Source organism: Astatotilapia calliptera, chromosome 4 (assembly GCF_964374335.1).
Source record: "Astatotilapia calliptera chromosome 4, fAstCal68.1, whole genome shotgun sequence".
NCBI lineage: Eukaryota > Metazoa > Chordata > Actinopteri > Cichliformes > Cichlidae > Astatotilapia > Astatotilapia calliptera.
In genome coordinates this window covers 1564851-1584967 of record NC_137425.1, presented here as the reverse complement: position 1 = coordinate 1584967, position 20117 = coordinate 1564851, and the positions used below count along the sequence as shown (strand labels likewise).

Genomic DNA, 20117 nt, shown 5'->3' with positions numbered 1-20117 from the left:
ATAAGAGTAAAACTGGGCGGAGGCTGCTCATGTCCGCTTTCATGTTTTAAATCAGGATTTGTTTTTGGTAACTTTATTTCTCATAAAACCGAAATAAAAACAAACATTTCTTAAATAGTGAATTTAAATAATAATAATAATAAAATTGAACTTTTTTTGTTGGCAAAACTTCCCTTTAAAAAAATTACACTTTTAATAATGAAATGGTGACTTTAATGCAGACATAAAAAAGCTTTTGCTAAACTTGGCTTTTCGTTCTCTTTTGTGAAAGAAAATAAAGAAATTCTCATAAATTGGTCATTTTCTGACACACCTTTTACTTTAAAGGGTGAACCGCAGCAACATGCTAGCAACTGAAGCAATCGCGAGGTTTTTGCCGACCAGTTGGGGGATACACTTTTTTCCTTAGTGACCGGTGGTTGCCACGGTGCCAGCGACTGTAGGGCAGTGAGTCTGTGACCGGATTTGTTTGTTCCTACACGGTCACCGACATCATCATCAACAGGTCATTTCCTTCACATTTCATCAAACACTGTAAACGTCACCTTTCAGGACCAACTGTGTCCATCTTTTATTTACAGTACTCTTCCACATTCACATTGAGCCTCCAGGGCGGCCATGTTCTTGCCCTTTACAGGTGGAGGTTTTTCATCATGACCTCACTCATGCAAATAATGTGAGGTCAGCTTGTTTTGCTTTTATTTGATTTTCATAAAAATAATACTCACAAACAAAAACAGGAAGTGGCTTCAGTGTGGACACAGAAAGGTTAAAGACCTGATTGGTGCGCTTGGATTTTGCTGTCATTTTGTCCGTGTCCCATCGTCAGCACCTGACAATAAAGTGACCTCTGAAATGATCGCAGTGACGCTTAAATAAACCGTAGAGCTGAAGTGGGCGACTCAGACCCAGACTTCGATGATGTCACCGTCCTCCATGTCGAGCTGCGCCGGCGTCTGGCTGCCCGTCACTTTGGAGCCGTCGAAATGGAAGCGCACTTTCTTCTGATCCTTGTTAGACATCTTGGACACGTACTGGAAGAAGATGGACCTCAGCGGCGCCTCCTGAGGAACAAACAGACGGCGTCATTACATCATCGGCGTTAACGCCCTGCTGTGAGAAACAAGGAGAAGGAGGAGGTACGAACTCTGTGCAGAGAGAACTCCTGAGAAGAGTCTCTGTCTTTGCTCTGCAGCCTCACAGTGATGATGCTGCCATCACCGTCTGACTGGCTTCCATCCTCCGCCGCCATGACCACACACTCTGAACACACAAAGAAGAAAACATTTTGCACTCTGGGACTCCATCAGAGCAGCTTCACATGAATCACAGTTCAAAATAATCCTTCTTTGTCTGATATCACCCTCTGGCCACACACAGGAAACGGTGCTGGGCAGAACCCTTTCAACATAAGAGTCCCCTGCTCAAAACAGTGAGCCAGTTAATCTTTATTATCACCGAGCTGCACACCAAGACAGCTTCAGGACGGTGGGAGCTGTTATTGTGTCGCTGATGGAGGTGGTTACACCTCTGAAGCAGTTTTTCTGTCCTCCTGCACTTTAAATGTTTTCTGGTCTTTTACTGTTGCTGAGCTGCTCGGTGCGTTCGCTCTGTTCTGATTGGTGATTTGGTCTCTCGTACCGTTTGATTGGCTTGTTTTGGTCCTTCACCCTGATGATGACCTCCCCCACCTTCACCAGCATCTCTCTGGACCTCACGTTGAGAGTTTCAGTGAACAGCAAATACAACAACTACCAGTTGAACCCGTGGAATCGACCTCGGATCTTGTTGAGCGTTTGTTTAAAATCCACGGTGACGCCGTGCGGAGGACAAACTGCAAACAGGGGCTCTTTGCGTTTGGGACTCACCTATAATGTCGGCGATGCCGAGGCCGAGCTCGCTGATGGTGGCGCTCGTCGGCAGCTCCTCTTCCTCCCTCAGCAGCAGGAGGCGAGGAGGCGGGACATTTAGGATGACAGACAGCTGCGTCACCACATCGCTTAAAGGCGTCGACTAAAAAAAGAAAATTAATCAATCAATAACTGACAGGATGCTTAAACATACATTACGTTAAAAGGGCCCATAATCCTCTGGGTTGGGTGTCTGGTCCCCGGGTCAGTACTTCTCAATCAATGTGACTCTGACTGCTGTGGAGGCGGAGCTTAACACACCTGCTGAAACGCGGCACAGTGGCCTTTTATTAACCTGCGCTGCTGTTACCTGTACGTACCGACAGCACCGGGATCTTGTGGATCTCAGTCCTGCAGCGGATCTTAAGCGGGATCTCTCGCACTGAGGAGCTCTCTGACTCCGGCTCCGGGCTCATGATGATGACGTCATCGTCCTCATCGTCGTCCACGCGCACATACTCAGGATGTGACATGGGAGGACCTCGGCGCCGTCTCGACAGGCCGCCCTGAGGCTCTGGAGAGAGGAGGGAGCTCACCGCCCGGAGCTTCTGGTCGATCTCACTGAGGCGGGAACAAAAACAAAGCCAGCGCTGATCTTTAGCGGATGTGTCTGGAGAACGAAACAGGAAGCACACACGCGGACTCACCTGAGCTTCTGTTTCATCGCCCTGGACTGTTTCTGTACGGGACTCTCTGGAGGAGGAGGGGACGGACAGCGCACGGCGTCTCTGAAATAAAGCAAGAGGCTCAGCAACGAATTCAAACTAAACTCGGCTTAAAGTTCGGAAGCTCGGGCACGATGCGGGTTCTGACTCACGGCCGCTGCTCCGCCTTCTTCTGCACGTGTTCATCTTCGGAGTCGCTGAGGGTGACGAAATGCACTGGCTCGGTTCGAGATGAAAACTCCAACAACAAACTGTCGTCTGCGTCGTCATCTGCTCACAGACAGGAAGTGGTTAAAGCCAGAAAATCACCCGCTCCTCTGAGCGTGGATAAAAGCGCGTCAGCTGTTACCTGTGTCGGTCTTTTCAGTGAGCAGCGCTGCCGTCGGCTTCAGCTGCAGACTGCTCTTCACCTGCAGACACAAAACACAGGATCAGGACAATCTAGTTCATGTGATACAGGTTGATGTTGCATGAAGATGTATTTAAGCCCCTCCCACTGAAGGGACACAGCACTGCTCTACAGTGAATCACAGCTTAATGTCTGAGGAATGCATGACACGTCATTTATATATATGTACAATTTTTTTTTACATGTTTTTCAATTCAATTTGACTCACAGAGGAAAATCACAAGAACAGCTGATAGATTAAAGTATCATATCTATCTAATAGACTCCAGTTTGTGCATGTAAATGGAGAGTCCTCTTCACACACTGAGGTTAATTATGGAGTTCCACAGGGTTCAGTGCTAGGACCAATTCTGTTTACATTATACATGCTTCCCTTAGGCAGCATCATTAGAAGACATAGCATACATTTACACTGCTATGCAGATGACACCCAGCTCTATCTGTCCATGAAGCCAGATAACACACACCAATGAGTTAAACTGCAGGAATGTCTTAAAGACATAAAGACCTGGATGGCCGCTAACTTTCTGCTTCTTAATTCAGATAAAACTGAGGTTATTGTACTCGGCCCTGAAAAGCTTAGAAATATGGTATCTAAGCAGATTCTTACTCTGGATGGCATTACCTTGGTCTCCAGTAACGCTGTGAGGAACCTTGGAGTCATTTTTGACCAGGACATGTCCTTCAATGCACATATTAAACAAATATGTAAGACTGCGTTCTTCCATTTGTGCAACATCTCTAAAGTTAGAAATATCCTGTCTCAGAGTGACGCTGAAAAACTAGTTCATGCATTTATTACTTCCAGGCTGGACGACTGTAACTCATTATTATCAGGATGTCCTAAAAACTCCCTGAAAAGCCTTCAGCTGATCCAAAATGCTGCAGCAAGAGTCCTGACAGGGACTAGAAAGAGAGCAGATTTCTCCTGTTTTGGCTTCCTGTTAAATCCAGAATTCAAAATCCTGCTCCTCACATACAAGGTCTTAAATAATCAGGCCCCATCTTATCTTAATGACCTTGTAGTACCATATCACCCCACATAATGTATTTTACTGAGTTTCTTCTGACAGAATCCAGCTCCTCTGAAGTCTGACAGCTGAAGCTCAGAGATACAGTGTGATGTATGATTCTTGGTCCATGTTGTCCGGCTCACTTTAATCCAAACAAGCTTCCATGGCTCTTATTGGCTCCTTACCTTGTTGGAGTAGATGGGCACGGGGACAATGGCTGACGGGTCGAGGATGCGTCGGCGCTTTGGCGGTGGCTTTGGGAGTGGAACGTCGCTGCTGTGAACCTGAGAACAGAGACAGAAGTAAGAGAAACGTCCAGCACGAGACGCCTTCAACAGACACCAGGGGCCAAAATATTAGGAACACTTCTATAACGTAAGGCAGCACAGGACTGGGGTTATAGTTAACTAAAACTAAACTACGAATAAAACTAGATGTCAACAAAATATTTTTGTTAACTAAGATACAAACATAAAGTCTACACTAGACAAAACCAGCCAGGAGTAGTCCCGGGGCAGACCCAGGACACACTATATCTCTCGGCTGTTCCCCCGGACAAGTTGGAGAAGGTGGCTGGGGAGGTGGGAAGTCCAGGCTCCTCTGCTTAGGCTGCTGCCCCCGCGACCCGGCCCCGGATAAGACGAAGAAGATGGACGACCAGAACCACTTGAACCAACGTTACTACAGTTAACTAAAGCTAAAAAACACCGTTAGTAAAAAGAGCTTTATTTAAAGTTTAACTTCAGTGCTCAGTGGGAGCAGCATGCTCAGGCTCAGCAGTCAACCCTGCTTAAAAACACTTTGCTGACTTTAAACACCTCCACCACCATCACGCCAGGTTCCTCTGATAAAAGTGTTTGATTCTTCTGCTTTAATTAAATATCACAGATGTATCTAATAAAGTGGCATGTGAAAGCATGTGTTCCTCAAAGCCCCAAAGTTCACACAGAAATGTCACAGTACTGAGTTTAAAAGTGAATCTTCCTGCTGCTCCCTGCAGAGATCACCACAGCAGCTCATGTGCCTCCTCCTATCCCAGCACACTCCTCTGTCACTCCAGCCCTGCAGCTCCATCGTCATCCTCCGCACATGCTCAGACCATCTCAGCCTCCCTGACTCTGAGCTGTCCCTCTGATGTAGTGATGGGATTTCCGGCTCTTTTTAGAGATCCGGCTCTTTCGGTTCGGCTCACTAAAAAGAGCCGGCTCTTTCGGCTCCGAACCGGCTCTTCAGGTTGTTTTGTTGCTTTAATTAATTTATTATTAACAATAATATAAAATTATGCACAAAAGGAATTACTAATGTAAAAAGTGGTTTTATTTATATATGTTTATATATAAATATATGCGGTGGCCCCTAGAGACAAAACACGTACAAACTCCAAAACACATTTCTAGCATGAACTGAACTTCCAAAGCAGAGCTACTAGATCACTTAAATTACACAATTGAAAGCATGTGTGTATTGTTTGTGTATTTATACACAGGCACTCATATATATATTCTAATAATTTAAAAAAAGTTCATTTACCTGTTACTACCACACACCAAATCCGGTCGTTGGTACTTGCTGGCTTGTGTAGCCACAAGATAACAAAGGCTCAACACTGTGCCCAGCATCCTGGAGCACTTCTGTTGTCTTTTGTACGTGTTTTGAGTTTTTATATGCTTCTGAGTTTTTACGTGCTTCGGAGTTTGTACGTGTTTTTACGTGTTTTGGAGTTTGTACATGCTTCAGAGTTCGTACGTGATTTGAAGTTTGTATGTGCTTTGTCTCTAGGGGCCACCGTAAATATACTTTTATTTATTCACGCCACATAAAATGTAATAAATAAATAATATAATACAAAAATCAACTATTCACATTTCAAGTTTTAACTATTTAAATTTTCAGCTTTTTCCTTTCACAAATTTAAAGTGAAAAGAACACAAAACACTGCAAACCACAACACAATTAAATATAAATTATAATATGAAAACTAAAAGAACATGCATATTCTGTCATATGGACCTGCATGAATAAACTTTCTCAATCCTTTATCATCTGCAACCGAAAATAGTTGTGGATGATTACTATACCTTTCTAATGTTGTTGTCCCTGCCTCTCTTTCTCTCTCTCTGGCTCTGTTCCTGTGCTACTGTGAGTGTAACTACCGCCCCTCCCCCCTCTGCCCAGCGTAAAGCACAAGGCTCGCGTGCAGAGTGAAGCGGAAAAAAAGTGCGAGAGAGAGGCTGAGAGAAAGAAAAAAAAAAACCCACGTGACGGCTCGCGATAAGGAGCCGGCTCGCGTCGTTCACGTCAAAGAGCCGGCTCTAAGAGCCATTTCGTTCGCGAACGACCCATCACTACTCTGATGGACTCGTTTCTGATCCTGTCCCTGCTGTCCAACATCTTCACCTCGGCCTCCTCCGTCTTCAAACCACGTTAAAGCTTCTTCCCCCTCGCGCTGCTCTCCACCTGCCTGTACTGGTATTTCCCCCTGTCTAGTGCACCGTCTGTTGTTTTGCGTAACTGACCCCAAAACAAACCAAACATCAACAAGAAGTTTAAAAGTGATTACATTTGTTTAAAAGCAGAGCTGGGTTGTAGTTTAACCTCGCAAAAAGCTTTCAGCGATCCTCGGCGCAGTTTTTCTGTTGTCTTAACGCCATCGGCAGAAACAAGAAAGCGAAACTATACCTGACTTTTATTTTGAAGCGCTCTGATTAAGGTTAGCTAACGTCGCGCTAACGCACAGTTAGTCGATTTAAACGGACTTTCCGCCAAAGCTGCTCACCTCCGTCTTCCTGTAGGTCTAATCAGGAGGCCCCTAACCTTCTAATTAAACACAACATTCATGATTTCAGTAACGTTTCATCACTAAAAAAGCACCAGCAGACCTGTCACCCACTCACCGCTTCCGCCATGTTTGTTTCTTTCCGCGGGGCGCCGCAACATTCACGGACTGTGGGATATTCTGCCTCAGTAGCGGCAGTGCTGCCTTCAAGGACTCTAGTGGATCCGTAACTGTAAAACTTGTAGATGCAAACTAACAACAACTGATATCAGACACACTGAAGGAAAAACTAAGGAACCAGTTTCAGTATTTTCAAGGTTATTTGGAATTTCGGAGAAAAAACTTAAAGAAAAATCTGCTTTCTGCAGAGAAAAACAAGTGTCCAGTTTACAAGAACAAAAAAAAAACTAGCAAAAATATATTTTTGAGGAAAAAAGGTTGAAAATTGAAGGATTATAAGAAAAATTCCCAAACTTATAAGAACAAGATCAAATTAAAGTACTTTAGAGTATGGAATTTATGTGGAAAAAACAAACAGGTGAGTTTACTAGAATTAAAAACACTTCATTTAAACATGGACAAACTTATAAAACAAGCTGTGAATTTAAGAGAAATTCATATAATATTTTAATATCACAAAAATAACAAATACAACAAAATCTCATTAATATCTGGTAATATATGAAATGGAAACACTACGTTCCTGAGATCAGTGTGAATGAAAACAAAGCTGGAGATTGTCGTCCTCCAAACTGCACACTGACAGTTTGTGTGATGTTTCAGATGCTTCATTAAAATAAATAAAGAGAGGAGCACGTGCGTGGGCTCCTCGTGCTGCCAGGAGCACATTAAAAGAACTTTCTTCATGTGGAGGACTATAAATACCTCAGAGTACACATACACTGGGTTAAAAACACCACTGCACTTTACAGGAAGGGCCAGACTCGGCTCTATTTTCTGAAGCGGCTGAGGTCATTTAACATCTGTCTGACAATTCTCAGGATTTTTTGTTACGGTCAGTGCGATCCTCTATGCTGCTGCATGCTGGGGCAGCAGGTTGAGGGTCGCAGACCCCCACAGACTGAATAAACTGATCCTCAAGGCCAGTCATGTTGTGGGGACGGAGCTGGACTTCCTTAGGGTGGTGTCGGAGAGGCTGGTGCTGTCTAAGACAAAGACAATGTTGGATAACACCTCCCACCCACTCCGTGACGTGCTGGCTAGCCACAGGAGCACGTTCAGTGAGAGACTGAGATTACCCATAATGCACCACTGAATGACACAGGAAGTCATTCCTGCCTGTGGCCATCTCCCTGTACAACTAATGCACAGTTACACCCTGAGCAGCTCCTTCATCTGCTGCACCCACGATGTGGGACGGAGATTTCACAGGTCTTTCCTTCCAGCTGCTGTCGGTCTCTGCAGATGACCACACCTGTGCAGACTCACACAGTTGTAGCTGTCTCCCTGATGTGCAATTTTTCCTACTATGACAAAGCATTTTACTCTTGTTGTGTAGCACGTTATTCTATTTTTAACTTATTGTTTTTCTGAACTCTTGCTGCTCTTAAACTTGGCCACAATATTTTTGGCAGTGACCAACGTGTGGGACTAATAAAGCTTTATGTCATCTCTCTGTTAAATTTGTAAACTCTGAACATATTGTATGCTTTAAACAGTTCAGTCTGTTGCTGTCCTGGAGCAACTGTAACCCACATAATTTACTTAGGGACGAATATTCGGATTCTATTGATTGTCGTGTATTAATCTGACTGAAGCACCTGGTTTTCTTTTAACCTTCAAGTAAACACAGCTGGAAGTCCAAGCATGACCCGAGGACGGTGACCCCAGGACCTGTACCCTGCTTCTGCTCCTCGTGCAGATCACGTTTCCACGTGTCACAGCTTTTAGTTTCAAACGAGAGTCGTGTGTTTCACCAACTTCCTGTGCGTCTGTACTTTGGAGTCATGCTCAGTTTTACACAAAGAGAAGAGACGTGGACACAAACCTGTGCACAGTTTTTTTAAACAACAAACACGAACACGTAAAAAAACAAAACAGTTTGAATAAAACATGAATGAGTTTTTTTACTTCCTGAAAATAAATTAAAAAAACGTTTTTTTCTTCTTCCTCGAGTGCTTCCTGCTGTTCAACATCTGATCAGCTGATCAATACAAATCCCACTCTGATGAGAGCTGACAAGAAACAACATCAGTCCCAGGGATACAAGCATCAGACTGAGGAACACGTGTTCTTATAAACATGGACGTTTGGTCCCACCGCCGCCGCTCACTTCTTCTTGTTCTCTTTGCAGGCGACCACGTAGCGCTGGGCCACGTTGAGCGGCGGTGAGTAACCGTCAGGGTACGACGTGTCCTCAAACAGCACCGAGTAATCGTCCTGAGGCTACACACACACACACACACACACACACACACACACACACTTTATTAACAGCTCTCAGTCACAGTTTCTGTCTCTGCGGCTGAAGCAGCTGCAGTTCCTCTGATGTCCACTAGAGGCTCCTATAATGAGTCAATCCCCACAGACTGTACAGAGAAGATGGAAGCAGTGTCTGTGACATCACCCAGTGGTTTTCGGCCCCCACCCTCCTCCGCGGCGAGCTGCTGATCAGCTTTGGCTCTAAGTCGGCGCGCCGTCACTTCCGACGCCAAAAGCCAACGTCACAGTAACAAAAACACGAATGTTTGGAAACCAGAGGATGACGTGACAGTGGCCACGTGCATCTTTTATCTACAGTCTATGCAGAAGCTATAACGACTCTGGAATAAACGTTACACAGAATAAACTCATAGAGGATAAAACATGAAAAGACTTTTATTAATCGGCGTTCCCTGAGCCGAGGCTGACCCGTCACAGACGCGCCTGTCAAAATAAAACCTCACCCTGTGCGGCGGCGTGTGGATGAGCGCTCGGTAGAAGCAGGTGGTCTGAGGGTAAAGGGCCAGCACCAGCTGGTCCTTACTGAACAGCGCCTCGGGGTCCGTCTCCGGGTTGGCTTTCCACTGCGGCAGAGGGATGATCCGCCGTCTGCTCAGCATGTGCCGCCTGCTCGCTCAGAAAACAAAGAAGAAGAAGAAGAAGGAGGAGCAGATTTGTCACTTTTAGAGAACAAGCTGCTGAGATTCTCCCACAGACCCGGCACAGTTTACTCCTCTGTGACAAGATCAACACACGTTTCGCGCGCTGAAACATACAAGCCCCGCCCACAATCACTGCATTCATGAATGAGTCAGAGGCGTGGCAATCAGGTTTAAACCGTCCCATATAAACCAGCCTCTGATTTTAACGTCTGTACACTGATCTGAATAATGATGGAAACTGAAAATGGAGGAAAGTCCACGAAAAACAGGCGAAGGGACAAAAATCTGCAGCACGAGAACGACTCTAAGAAGAAAGACGACGAGGAAAAGCGGGAGGAGGAAAACACTGAGAAGAGACGAAGAACCAGAGCAGATGTAAAATCCTATAAACACTTGCTTCTGGCTAAAGCTGGGAGTCGTACTCGGCCTCGCTCACAAAGCCTCGCTGCGGTCCGAGCTTCAACGTGAAAGCCCTTCACGTTGTTCCTGTCAGAGAACATAACGAAGAGGAACTCACTCTTTGCCCTCCTCGTCGATGTCGTCCACTTCGTACCTGCAGGGGGAGCAGAGGAGGCGTCAGAGGCTGATGATCGCATTACACCACGCAGGCGTCGCCACAAACGGTCACGTGTTCTTACTTGTTGGTGGAATGGTTGTAGCTGACCACCTCAGCCAGGATCCACTGCTCGTCGCCCTCCACGCTCTTCACCCTCGCCGCCACCTTGTCTCCCTGTTTGGCTACGTAGTCACTGCTCGCAGGGGTCGCCCCGCACAGAGGAGGAGGGCTGGAGAGGGAGGAGTCACAGAGAAGATGCTACCTCAGAAAGTCAGCCGGAGCACACCTGAGCATCGGGTACAAGCTACCGACAAGCCGGTGCCGCTCGCTGCTCATGGCGGGAACAGAAGAGACACTCGGCGGATAAACGTGACGTCCTCGTTTTTAAAGAGAAGATGCCTCACCACCACCGTTTAACGTGATGGTGAAAGAAACGCATAAAAGCCTGAAATAAAGACGTGACCTCACAGGAAGCCTGGGCGAGGACACAAAGCTGCTCTTTAACACCATCTGAGGTGTTTCCATGGCGCTGTGGGGACGTCACTAGAGCCCAATATTGTGGCCACCGGCGTTGGGGCAGTACCACCTACCTCTCCCCCGGCTTCCCGATCCACAGAGGAAGTGTCATGGCCGACTGCTGGAGGAGCGTCATGAGGACGCCACGCCTCATCGTCTTCCTGGGAGGGTCACTGTCGCTGTAAACGCCCGCCATCTTTGCAGCTGCAGACAGACAGACAGGTGAGTTTTGTGTCACATGAAACAGGAAGTCCAGCTGCAGATGTGAGAGGCCGAATACCGGACACGCACCTATCCGCCGCTCCTCCAGCAAAGACTTGATTTCTGCGATCTTATCGAGGGCGTGACGCAGAATGCTGAGAGGCGGAAGGAAAAGACACAAAAGAAGAAGAAAAAGGTGATTTTCACTCACTCTTAGTAGAAATGTGAAAACGAACAGGCTAGAAAGGCGACATGAACGGAAACCCGAGCTCAGGTTGTTGGGCCGCCTGTTCGTGCAGTGACCTCACAGCAGCCATATTACTGGTCACATGATGTCATTAAAAAGGCTCCAACAGAGTCTCAGTCTGTACTCAGAGGAAATTACTGCTTATTGCGCTTCAGTCATGGTGTTCATGCATCTGTCCCCCTTTATTTTTTCATTTGTATAACCTTTATTTAAACAAAACAGTAACAAGCTTGAGACTGGAAGTCTCCTGTATAACATATAAGTGAGATCACCATGATATTTAAAGGTTAAAGGTCATGCTCAGTGGCCTCTCACCTGCACTCCGCCTCAGCGTCTGCCTTGGCCGTGGTGTAGAGCCCCCTCAGCTTGGTGCGGTAGTACGGAGAAGCTGCAGGAGACACACGTCCACGTTTAGGACCACACGACAAATTCAGCACATGTGCTCAAAGCTGCTGACACTCACTCTTGTTCTCAGTCTGCATCCTCTCGTGCGTTTTCTGGATGTTGAGCAGGTTGTGTTCACTGCGTGACCTCTCCTCCTGAAGCGGGCCGAGTGCAGGTAATTAGGATGTGATCAAAGCTTGACCTGATCAATCACAAAGGAAGCGGATCAATACTGACCTGTGTCTGCTTGATGAGCTGGTGGAGCTCAGTGAGCAGCTCCGCAATCTTGGGGTCAGCGGACATGATTTAACCTGTGAGGATGTGGAGCATCAAACAGCAGCGCTTAGTTACAACATACAAAACCTCATTTAAAAAACGTCTACTTTAAGGCGGTTTTAATGACGGTGAACACTTCACAAAGCACAAATAGTCTGAACATTTCGATCACCGCGGTCATAACATACTGGATATAAAGTTCCGAATCAATACTCGTATGTAACATAACTGAAGTCGTGCTCTATGTGTGTTGGGTGTTTTCTGGAAAACACGGGATGTCTTAAATAAAAGATTTCTGAACGGGGTTTGGTGTAAAGTTCGCTACAGACAAAAACGGCTCGGAAATGCTTCGTAACGCCAAAAATCGGATTAAAGAAAACCATTAGCAATATATATTCAACTCAGATAGATCAATGATCGGAATAAGCGTCATATTTCCCTCAAAACCAGCTCCCAAACCTCCTCACCGAGCTGCTTTCTTCTATTATTTGCGCTCAACTCAGGAACCGCAGGTACTGGCCTTCTGTTCTTCTTCTTTGGTACTAATCGTGTGCAGCAGTTTCGGTGAACACACTGCCACCAACTGGGAGGAGTGTGGTACTACAGACACGGGGCGCTTAAAAAACGTAAACATTTTACTTTAAAAATTGTATTTCTTTTTGTTGTACTTATGTGACTTTATTATACCCTTTGTAGCCATTCATTATTTATCTGTAATTTATTTGTGTGCAGTTATTTTCTGGTTTTTAAAGATTTTCCCAGCTCTTTGCTGTTATTTTTTTGTGTACAAACATTTTGTCTCTTTCCCGTTACCTGTGCTGTTTACAGTTGCCTCTGTGGTAATCTAGTGTTTCCTTGGAGGAAATTTGTGATCCTTTGTCAAGATATAGGCTGGGGTAAGAAGAAGGAGACAGAGCGAGTTTAAAAATGGAAATTTACAAGAAAGAAATATTTAAGAAATATTAAACAGAAAATGTGTGTGTGTGTGTGTTTTTGTGAACTTGCAACTATAATGTCACAAATTCCAGTTTCTTCTCTCCTAGCCTGACCCTGTGTTTTGATTTATGTTTTTTTACTGAGTAATCTGAATCTGGAGTCTGTCCCTGCTGTCACAGGGCGAGAGGAGGGATAAACCTTCCACAGATCCCCTTCATGTTAAAAAAAACGCTTTTAAAAAAAAAAAAAAACAGACCAGGCCGATACCAGGATTCACCATGGCTACGAGTATATGAAGAGCAGAGCCACGTTCGAAAGAAAGATGGAGTCCATGGCTTTAAAGATTCAGCCATAAACTGAAGATAAAGATCAGATTCAGTTTTCTGGTGGACGTGTGATCCATGTGATCCATGTGATCCACATGTTTGATAACTGCACACATTCACGCTCTGCAGCCTCCATTAAAAGCATCAACGCTCTTAGTTTCCTCGGGTTTGTCTCTATCACTGCGATTGATTACAGTGATGGACAGATGCAGTGATTGATCGCTGATCAGTGTTTCTGGGTCTGAAGCTTCATTAAACTCACATCGATCACTGATTGATCAGGCCGATTGCACTAGCCAGTATTTTATCTAAGGTGTTAGAAAGAATCCTGTTTGATAGAGTTAGTGTGTTCATCTCTTCTCTGGATAATCAGTTTGGCTTCAAAGCACGGCACTGACATGTGCATATATGCACTCAAGGAAATAGTCAGGTTGTATAGGGCTAAAAATTCATCTGTCCTCATGTGTTTCATTGATGCCTCTAAGGCTTTTGATCGAGTGAACCACAGAAAACTTTTTGATAAATTGAAGACACGGGGAGTTCCTCAATACATCGTGAGGATTCTCTCTTACTGGTACGCTCATCAGAACATGCAGGTTAAATGGGGAAGCAGTATTTCTGCCCCCTTTGGTGTCAGCAATGGTGTCAGACAGGGTGGGATTTTGTCTCCAATTTTATTTAATTTATATGTTGATGATTTGTCCATACAGCTGAGAGCCTGTAACACTGGGTGTATATTAGGTGAAGCACTGATAAATCATCTTATGTATGCAGATGACCTGGTTGTTTTTAGTCCAAGCAGTGCTGGGTTACAGGATCTTCTTAATGTCTGTACTGAATATGGTGTGCAATATGACATTGAGTACAATGCTGCTAAAAGTGCTGTTTTGATATGTAGAACCAAGCAGGATAAACAGCTAAATTTCCCTTTGTTTAAACTGGCACAAAAAACTCTTGAAGTTGATAAAAAGGTGAAATACCTCGGTCACTTTATTACTGAGCAAATGAATGATGATGATGACATATACAGACAACGATGTAAGCTCTATGTGCAGGCAAATACTATTGCACGCAAATTCAGCTTTTGTTCACTTCCAGTTAAAGTGGCTTTGTTTAAAGCGTATTGCACACCGCTATATACTGCCCCCTTGTGGTCATCCTACAAACAATGTAGCATGCAGAAGCTGCATGTTGCATATAATGATGCGATGAGAATCCTTTGCAGGATACCTAGAAGTGGTAGTGCCAGCCAGATGTTTGTAGCTGTGGGTGTTTGGACTTTTAAAGCACTTTTAAGAAAGTTAATGTTCAGTTTTAGAGAACGACTGGATGGTTCGAGTAACAGTATAATTTTAGCACTTACAGATCCGACAGTGAGTGGTTCCCGTTACTCATCCAGTCTCAGAAAGCACTGGTTAAAGTGTTTGTGTATTTATTGATTTATTTTAAGTAATTGTGTTTTATGTATATTATGGTTTTATATTTTTACTAATGCTTTATATACTTATTTAAATACATATATATATTTAATGGTATACCTTGTGTTGTGTGTGTGTGTGTGTGGGGGGGGGGGGGGGGGGAGTTGTGTGTGTGTGTTTCTTGTCTTGTTTTTATGGACATGTAGTCTGCCAATAAAGATTGAATTGAATTGAATTGAATTGAATTGATCATAAATACAGTTCATTAAGATTTCAGTGTGCGAGCAGATGAAGGCCTCTGATTGGTTCTTTGATATCAGCTGCATGAAAGAGGAATAAACTTGTTCCAGGCTGAGGACAGAGTCTTCACCACTTCTGAATAGTGATGTGTCGCTCGCGAACTAAACGGCTCTTAGAGCCGACTCTTTGAAGCGAACGACACGAGCCGGCTCCTTATTGGGAGCCATGTTTTTTCTTTTCTTTCTCTCTCCCTCTCTCTCGCACTTTTTTCCCGCTTCACTCCGCACGCGAGCCTTGTGCTTTGCACTGGGCAGAGGGGGGCGGGGCGGTAGTTACACTCGCAGTAGCACAGGAACAGAGCCGGAGGGAGAGAGAGAGCAGGGACAACAAGGTCACATTAGAAAGGTATAGTAATCATCCACAACTATTTTCAGCTGTGGATGATAAAGGATTCAGAAAGTTTATTCATGCAGGTCCATATGACAGAGAATGTGCATCTTCTTTTTGTTTTCATATTATAATTTATATTTAATTGTGTTGTGGTTTGCTGTGTTTTGTGTTGTTTCACTTTAAATTTGTTTAAAAGGAAAAAGCTGAAATTTTAAATAGTTGGTTTTTGTATTATATGATTTATTTATTACATTTTATGTGGAGTGAATAAATAAAGTATAATTACGGTGGCCCCTACAAAACACGTACAAAACACAACAGCAGTGCTCCAGGATGCTAGGGGGCAGTGTTGAGCTTTTGTTACCTAGAGGCTACACAAGCCAGCAAGTACCAACGACCGGATTTGGTGTGTGGTAGTAACAGGTACATGAACTTTTTTTTTAAAATTATTTGAATATATATGAGTGCCTGTGTATAAATACACAAACAATACACACATGCTTTCAATTGTGTCATTTAAGTGATCTAGTAGCTCTGCTTTGAAGTTCAGTTAAAGCTAGAAATGTGTTTTGGAGTTTGTACGTGTTTTGTCTCTAGGGGCCACCGTATACATTTATATATAAACATATATAAATAAAACCACGTTTTTTCTTTTTACATTAGTAATTCCTTTTCTGCTTAATTTTATATTGTTGTTGGTAATAAGTTAATTAAAGGAACAAAACAACCTGAAGACCCTGTTCTCTAAAAAGAGACGGAAAGCCCATCACTACTTCTGAAACAGGAAACCTGATTTCCTCGTGTCAGGTCTTCTCTAAACCTGCTGTCTGATAGCGGCCCTTTCAAAATAAAATCCTGCTGACTGTTGTTTTTCTGTTAGAAGAAATGGGTGGTTATCTCTCAGGTGAGAGGAGGAGGAGCCTGTTGTCGGGCGTGTGCTGCTGGTGTCGTCCGACACTGACACGACTCTGCAGGTAAACATCCTGACAGTTAATCATTACCATCTGTGGCGAGGTGACAGAGCAGCGACGTGCAGGAGACACTCAAAGGAAAAACGCCGCAGATAAACACAGCGACTCTCTACCTGCAATCCAGATGTTATTGGTTTTATTTATTGATCCCTGAAGCAGTCAGAAGGTCAGCACACACCTGACAGATAACCAAAGTGACGCCCATGAACAGCAAATATCAAGTCCAGAGTCAGGCTCAGGCAGAGTTGTGCTGTGTGTGCTGATGGGAACCACAAGCAAACCTTTATTTAAGCTGTAAAATAACAAGTCCAAACTGTCCAAGCATGCGAACAGGCACATCCTTAAAGTCACAGAGGACATCATCATTAGTCCTCTGACTTCAGAGAATCTCACCCTGGACTGCAGTCCAACATCAGGCGCTCAGATACCGGAGGGAGCAACAGAAACACTTTGGGTCGTGGCTGATGTGGAAGCAGAGGTCAGGAGGAGCCACGACGCCTGGGCTTTTTCTGATAGAAGAGAAATGACGTTTTTAACTTTTGTTGAATCAGTTTGAATATTTTCCTTCATCGGTGGAAATGTTGGAACCAAACTAAATACTGTTTACGAGCAGCAGGCAGAGCAACAGGCCCGAGCTGCTGTGGATTCTACCGCATGAGTAACAGCACCAAAAACCTCTTTAAATCCTTTTATGTGCCATCGGAGCCATCCCCGCACCGTTTTAGTGGTTTTTACACACAGTAGTGATTTTTTTACTGCAGGATTACGTGTCATGATTTTGTATATTTGGTGTATTTTGGATGTGGAGTTCTTTCTGCTCTTTGTGGATCATTTCTCGACTGTCTGTAAAAGTTTCCAGTCAGGACAATAAAACGCCTGAATCCTGCACACAGGGAGACACAGGTGATAAGAATCAAGGCCAGGAGAGACTACCAAAATAAAACAGGAAGTGAGCAGCAATAACTACACATGTGGGAAGTGACAAAAGAGCAAGAGACAGGAAGCACCGAGGTGAAAATATTCGGGGTCGCTCCATTTCTTCTTGACCGTCAAAGTTTGAACAAAAATGTTACGGTCCAAAGTTTGAGCGGCTATAATGTGCACGCTGAAATTTTAGCTTCATACATCAAACACATTGTACAGGGTGGGCCATTTCTATGGATACAGTGTAACAACATGGGAATGGTTGGTGATATTAAAGTCCTGTTTGTGGCACATTAGTATATGTGAGGGGCAAACTCCTCAAGATGGGCGGCGACCATGGTGGCCATTTAGAAGTCGGCCATTTTGGATACAACTTTTGTTTTTTCTTTTTTTTTTTTCTTTTTTTTTTTTCGCCTGTCCCATTTGGTTCTTTAGCCATCAGAATTGTTGTCTGAAGACCAACAAGGAGACCCAATGGATTTACTTTGCCAAATGGATCATCGTGGCATTGCCGTATTGGTCCATTTGGTCGATCTTTGTTTTTATTATTTATTATATTTTATTTTCAGATGTTACAGACGGGACAGACATGAGTGAGAGATAGGAAAGGGAGAAAGAAAGAGGAAGGAAAGGAAAAACAGAAGGGGAGAGGGACAGTGAGAAAGGGGGGGAGAAAAAAAAATCTCCTGGATCACCTGTTGAGAGAAGAATAGAAAACAAGCAAAAAAAACAAAGCAACATACTAAACACAACACCATCGCATTAATCTAGCTAAGTGTAAACAGCAGTAAATACTAAATATTCAATGTTGTTGTGCAGCACGCAGGACAGATGTGCTTCGAAGTAGCAGCCAAGAAAGGTGTAATTTGGGTCTACGAGCAGTGAACACCCGTGTGCATACCTGTGTGGATCAGCGCGCTTGCATTCCAAAGGTTTCTCCATGTAATGATCTGCTAGGGAGTGTGGGGGGGCCACAGCCCCGTCCTCCAGGGTGTGAAGCAGGTATGGAGGAGATCAAAACTCCAGACATCCAGAGGCCCCCAGAACACAAGAGACCAAGGAAGACCCACAGAGGGGCAGCCGCGCCACTGTCCCAGAAAGAGCTGAGGAGAGTCCCAGATGAGGGCTCACTCAGCAGCCGCGGAGCAGAAGTCAGGGGGAGTTGCAGTGACGCGCCCGTGAGCTCCGCCGGCCGCCAGCCGTGCCTGAGTGACCGAGCCCCAGGCCGAGAGGCCGGGGGCACCCCACCCCCGAAGGGGCCCGAGCGAGCCCCAGGCTCCAGGCCCCGATAAGCGGCCGCCAACTTTTGTTTTTTCAATAGGAAGAGGGTCATGTGACACATCAAACTTCTTGGTAATGTCACAAGAAAAACAATGGTGTGCTTGGTTTCAACGTAACTTTATTCTTTCATGAGTTATTTACAACTTTCTCTGTGTTCACAGCCATTGACATGTCGAAGAGCGGAATCGTGTTGATATCTGGTGAACGCAGTAACCAGGTCATTGCAGCAGATTTCAATGCAAGACACCCTACGTAAAGTAATGGGATTACTTTCTTGGAGAAGTAATCAGTAACAAGTAACTGATTACTATTTTCAAGTCATTTGACCAACACTGTTCAGCAGCAGATTAATGAGGCGTGACTGATGTCATCAGGACCTGCTTATGTTCACATCAGCTGAGTCGTTTAGACGTTTGTGTTTCAACTCCAAACGTCCAAAATCAGAAGAACTAAAACGTTCGAGGTGTTTGAAAGATCTGAATTAAAACTGTTCAATCATTTCACCTTAAAATGATTCTTTGTTTTACATACATGGAATTCTATGATAAAGCATTTAGAAATCATCACTGTTCGTCTTTTGCACCGCACATTTTTCATCCGTGTTTTTTCATATTTAACCCGTCAGCACAAACTTTGGGCCCCGGCTTTAGTAAATCAGAGGTGGCTGTGCTGGTTTGAGACGGATAAAAACTGGAAACACTGGTTCAAAGAAGCTGTAAAAAAACCAAAACCAAAATGACTCCAGTGCACGAGAGGACGCGCGTACACCCCAAACCCTCAGCAGGTCCAACGATCAGTGGCCTCTCAGGTGAAGATTTCCTGCTTTTCTTGCTGATTTTTAGGGACTTTGATCGATAAATGAAACAATTTCAGGAGATTTAACAGGAAACGTTTGCAGCTGTGTTAGTGCGTGTAACGTGCAGTGAAAGGATTCATGAAGATGAAAACACCTGAGCGAGTTTCCAGCTGCGGTTAATGTTTACCTGCTGATATCAGCTGATATCTGCGAGCTGTGTGTTCTCTGGCAGCGCGACACGCCTCGCACATGTGACTGCGCACACGTCTGCAGCAAAGTAAACATCCTGAGCTCACATCCTGCAGATTACACACTCGGTTTAAAACGCGCAAACATGCAGCCGTGACTTAGAGCTGCGACATAAACATGATAAAAGGCTGATTTCATAAAAAGTCAGTTATTCATGAAATATTTCAAACTGTGAGATAAACAGTCAAACGCGAGGAGACAAAGTTTCCCCGATTCAGCAGAATGACGAGATTTCAGCTCGACGTCTGACAAATCCTGTTTCACTGAGTCTGCAGCACGAAGACGTGATCGTCCACAGTTTGCTGCTAAAAACACAAAATCATCATCGGAAAGATTAAAATACGTTTATAACATCAAACTTACGAACGACGAACAAACACACGTGTGATGAGCTTAGATCTAAAAAAGAGAAAAAAGAGAACGGTCAATTCAAAGTTCAAAAGTGTGTCTGTGTGTGTGTGTGTGTGTCTGTCTGTGTGTGTCTGTGTGTGTGTGTGTGTCTGTGTGTGTCTGTCTGTGTGTGTCTGTG

The 20117-nt window shown here is 44.5% G+C and overlaps 2 protein-coding genes across 2 annotated transcripts; both read right to left on the bottom strand.

Annotated features, from left to right (window-relative positions):
- Positions 1-541: 541 nt before the first annotated feature.
- nfatc2ip (nuclear factor of activated T cells 2 interacting protein) lies at positions 542-7016 on the bottom strand. The gene is made up of 9 exons (XM_026163882.2): positions 6892-7016; positions 4183-4281; positions 2925-2985; positions 2728-2845; positions 2558-2638; positions 2231-2471; positions 1869-2013; positions 1148-1263; positions 542-1064 (listed from the first exon to the last, which is right to left on the bottom strand). Exons 1-9 carry the CDS (start codon positions 6901-6903, stop codon positions 903-905), a joined length of 1035 nt encoding a protein of 344 aa, XP_026019667.2. The 5' UTR covers positions 6904-7016; the 3' UTR covers positions 542-902.
- A 1765-nt stretch (positions 7017-8781) lies between these two features.
- On the bottom strand, positions 8782-12636 carry sgf29 (SAGA complex associated factor 29). The gene is made up of 10 exons (XM_026163883.2): positions 12525-12636; positions 12019-12092; positions 11861-11936; positions 11713-11785; positions 11241-11305; positions 11024-11153; positions 10516-10662; positions 10395-10430; positions 9680-9842; positions 8782-9179 (listed from the first exon to the last, which is right to left on the bottom strand). Exons 2-10 carry the CDS (start codon positions 12082-12084, stop codon positions 9063-9065), a joined length of 873 nt encoding a protein of 290 aa, XP_026019668.1. The 5' UTR covers positions 12085-12092; positions 12525-12636; the 3' UTR covers positions 8782-9062.
- Positions 12637-20117: the final 7481 nt, after the last annotated feature.

What these genes read in the sequence shown, in the direction of transcription:
- nfatc2ip (XM_026163882.2), bottom strand. An exon ending in AAGAAGGCGGAGCAGCGGCC is followed by an intron (nt 2,639 to 2,727) that starts GTGAGTCAGAAC and finishes GCTTTATTTCAG; the next exon opens with AGACGCCGTGCGCTGTCCGT. An exon ending in AGGAGTTCTCTCTGCACAGA is followed by an intron (nt 1,065 to 1,147) that starts GTTCGTACCTCC and finishes TTTGTTCCTCAG; the next exon opens with GAGGCGCCGCTGAGGTCCAT.
- sgf29 (XM_026163883.2), bottom strand. Translation starts at nt 12,084, where the DNA reads ATGTCCGCTGACCCCAAGATTGCGGAGCTGCTCACTGAGCTCCACCAG. An exon ending in AGCTCATCAAGCAGACACAG is followed by an intron (nt 11,937 to 12,018) that starts GTCAGTATTGAT and finishes GGCCCGCTTCAG; the next exon opens with GAGGAGAGGTCACGCAGTGA. An exon ending in TACAACCATTCCACCAACAA is followed by an intron (nt 10,431 to 10,515) that starts GTAAGAACACGT and finishes CTCCCCCTGCAG; the next exon opens with GTACGAAGTGGACGACATCG.